Genomic DNA, 3,308 nt, shown 5'->3' with positions numbered 1-3,308 from the left:
TATGGTGACAGATGGTAACTAGACTTATCATAGTGATTACTTTGAAATCTATGGAAATATCAAATCACTATGCTGTGTAACAGGAACTAACATAGTGTTATAGGTCAATCCTACTTCAAAAACAAACACTCTCATAGGAAAAGAAATCATATTTGTGGTTACCAGATGTGGGGATGGGGAGAGGGGGAATTGGATGAAGATAGTCAAAAGTATAAACTTCTAGTTATAAGATAAATAAGTACTAGGGTTGTAATATACATCATGATAAATATGTTATCTATGAAAGTTGTTAAGAGTAAATTCTGAGTTCTCATCACAAGGGAAACATTTTTTTTCTATTTCTTTAATGCTGTATCTATATGAGATGATGTTGTTCACTAAGCTTATTGTGGTCATCCTTTCATGATGTATGTGATTATTGTGATGTAACCATTAAACTTACACAGTGCTGTGTGTCAACTATCTCCCAGTAAAACTGGGAGAAAAATAAAATAATTTCAAATCAGTCAGGGAAGAAAGACCTGACTACCTATAACAAAAAGGAGTCTTAATGGCACCTGGAAGAATGAAAAAAAGAAGCAATATCAGCAAAAAATAATAAAATAAAAATATATTTTTAAAAGTTCAAATATAAATGAAAGCAGGTGGATATTTCAGTAGGAAAGAGCAAAAATGATTGAAGACTATGGACAAGGGTTAGGGTTATTCATGGCATTATTCAGAAGTGAAAACATCTTATAAGAGTGTTACTCTAATATGCATGATAACCTCTAGGTAGCTTGTGAAAATGCAAATTCTTGTGCTCCATCTGAAGAGTGCCTAAGTAGTTCTCAGGTGGAGTTGAGGAATCTGCACTTTATAAAAGAATTTCAAGTGGTTTTGATGCCCCGGTGCTGGACCACACCGAGAACAGTGAAGGATGCAAAAGGAAAGTGGAAGTCATATTATAAATGTATCCAGTGGGTAGTATGAAGACAGATTGTGAGGACCCATGGGAACAAAGAGCCTATGGAAGATGAAGAACAAACAAGTTGTGTTTTTAGGTAGTTGTTAAGCAGAAATTATTCTCTTATCTGAAGTTAAAACACAGCAACAACAAAAACCTCATTATTGAGCATTTTTAAAGTACAGGAAAGTAAAAAAAAAGTATACATAAACCAATATTCAGCTATCAAAAGATAAGTAATTTTGACATTTGGAAGATGTCTTTCCATACCTTTATAACAAATGTTTTATTTGCATGTACGTGTACACTTGTGTGTACATTCACATGAAATATACACACAACAATAAGTACACTGTATAGTAATCTATCTTTTCTCTTAATATATCACTTTATATCTACATCAATATTTATCTTGTTGCATGACAGTTCACATTTTATTTTACCAATAATCTGAAGTAAATGTTTAAGTAGTTTCTAAATTATCATTGCAATATATAATGATGTGTTGAATATCACAACACATCACTGCATTCTTGTCCACTTTCCCCCACTAGACACATATTTAGAAGACGAATCACCAGACATTAGATACTTAAAATATCAATACATTTACCAAAAGCTCTGAAGAACTCTTTTAAGAATTAGGAAAGTATCCTTTTAATTCATATTTCTTTTTGTTTATTGTACTTATTCATGGTCCTCAGCCATGAATAATCTATTTGGGAGACTAATAATCATTACCAATAACTAAGAATTACTAAAACCTAGACTTTTCTACTGATCTAAATTATATCAGACATGCCTTGATAGTTACATACCCTAGAGGTGGTGAGACTTTTTGGACTACAATTTATGACTTAATTTGTCCATTTTGCAGACATATTTTAACCATGGTCCTATTCTGTGCCAGGTGCACTATAGGGTTACAGATACATAAGACATAATCCCTGTTCTCAAAGAATTCAATCTAGAACTCTGTAAATCATAAGTTATTGGATTGTCAGAAGAATGAAAGCATGTGTAAACATTTATCAGTATATGGTGGTAACTCACATTAGTGAACAATCAAACATCAGTCAGAGAAGACAATGTAAAGAAAGAATACACTGAAAAATGTCCTAAATTAGCTTAGAAAGAAATAGTTTGAGCATGGCCTTGCAAATTTGCATTGTCTTCACACTGTAGATTATGGGATTCATTACAGGAGGGATGAGCAGACAAATATTGGCAATGAGAGTATGCAGAAGGGGAGGGGCATGCTTCCCAAACCTAGGCACCAGTGACAAGCTCATCATGGGGATGTAGAAGATGGCAATAGCACTTATGTGTGATACACAGGTACCAAAGGCCTTTTTCCACTCCTCTGGGGAGGCAATGCTGAGCATGGAATGGATGATCAGGACATAGGAGAGAAGGATCAAGACAGAGTCCAAGGTACCAGTAGAGATGACAATGGCCAGACCAAATGCACTGATGATCTCAGTGTCTGTGCATGAAAGCTTCATCACATCAGGGTGGAAACAATATGGATGGTGAAAACATGACTTCCACAAAAGGACAGACGCTTAAGGAGCAGGAGTAAAGGCACTACAACCGTTGTCACCCTAATAACAATTGCAAAGCCCACTTTGATGATTCTTGAATTGGTTAAGATTGTGTCATATCTCAGTGGGTTACAGATGGCAGTGTAACGGTCAAAGGCCATTGCCAGGAGTAACAAGGACTCCATTAATGTGAAACCATGGATAAAAAACATATGGCCAATGCAGACATCAAAGCTGATTTCTCGAGCATTGAACCAGAAAATACCCACCATGGTGACCAACGTGGAAAGGCACAGCCCTAGGTCCGTGAAGGACAGCATGGAGAGGAAATAGTACATGGGTTCATGGAGGCTCAACTCAGTGCTGATGACAAACAAGATCATGCCATTCCCTGAGATGGCAATGGCAAAGAGACAACAGAATAGGATGGAGATCCAGACATGGTAAGTTTCAAAACCAGGGATGCCAGTAAGGAAGAAGACTGCAGAGTGGAAAATGCTCTGGTTGAAGGATGGCATGATGAGTGAAGGAAGCAGATTTCCCTGGGGAAAAGGAACATGCCCTGCAAAAACAGGGCCCACTTGTTATCTCTAGGCTTCAGTATATATCCATATACACATATAAAAAAGATTAGATTAGATAATGGTAAGATATTTTCCACTTCTATGATTCTATGGTCATGGGCAGATAGGGCATTTCTATACAAATCTAGGGCAACACAAAAGGCAATTCATCCTGCTTCTTCACTTCTCACTTTCCAAGGCAAAAACCCTTAAGAGATCCATTAAGAGTTAAAAGTCTTTGCATACCCAATGAAA

At 36.4% G+C, this 3,308-nt stretch overlaps 1 protein-coding gene across 1 annotated transcript; it reads right to left on the bottom strand.

Moving 5' to 3' along the window:
- Positions 1-2,064: 2,064 nt before the first annotated feature.
- LOC137771838 (olfactory receptor 51F2-like) lies at positions 2,065-3,008 on the bottom strand. The gene is given in 2 exon segments (XM_068555525.1): positions 2,065-2,483; positions 2,486-3,008. Coding segments are annotated over 2 exon segments (942 nt in total).
- Between the last annotated feature and the right edge of the window lie 300 nt (positions 3,009-3,308).

This window comes from Eschrichtius robustus, chromosome 11, assembly GCF_028021215.1.
Source record: "Eschrichtius robustus isolate mEscRob2 chromosome 11, mEscRob2.pri, whole genome shotgun sequence".
NCBI lineage: Eukaryota > Metazoa > Chordata > Mammalia > Artiodactyla > Eschrichtiidae > Eschrichtius > Eschrichtius robustus.
Note: the sequence above shows the minus strand (reverse complement) of the source record. Positions and strands in the feature narration are given on the sequence as shown.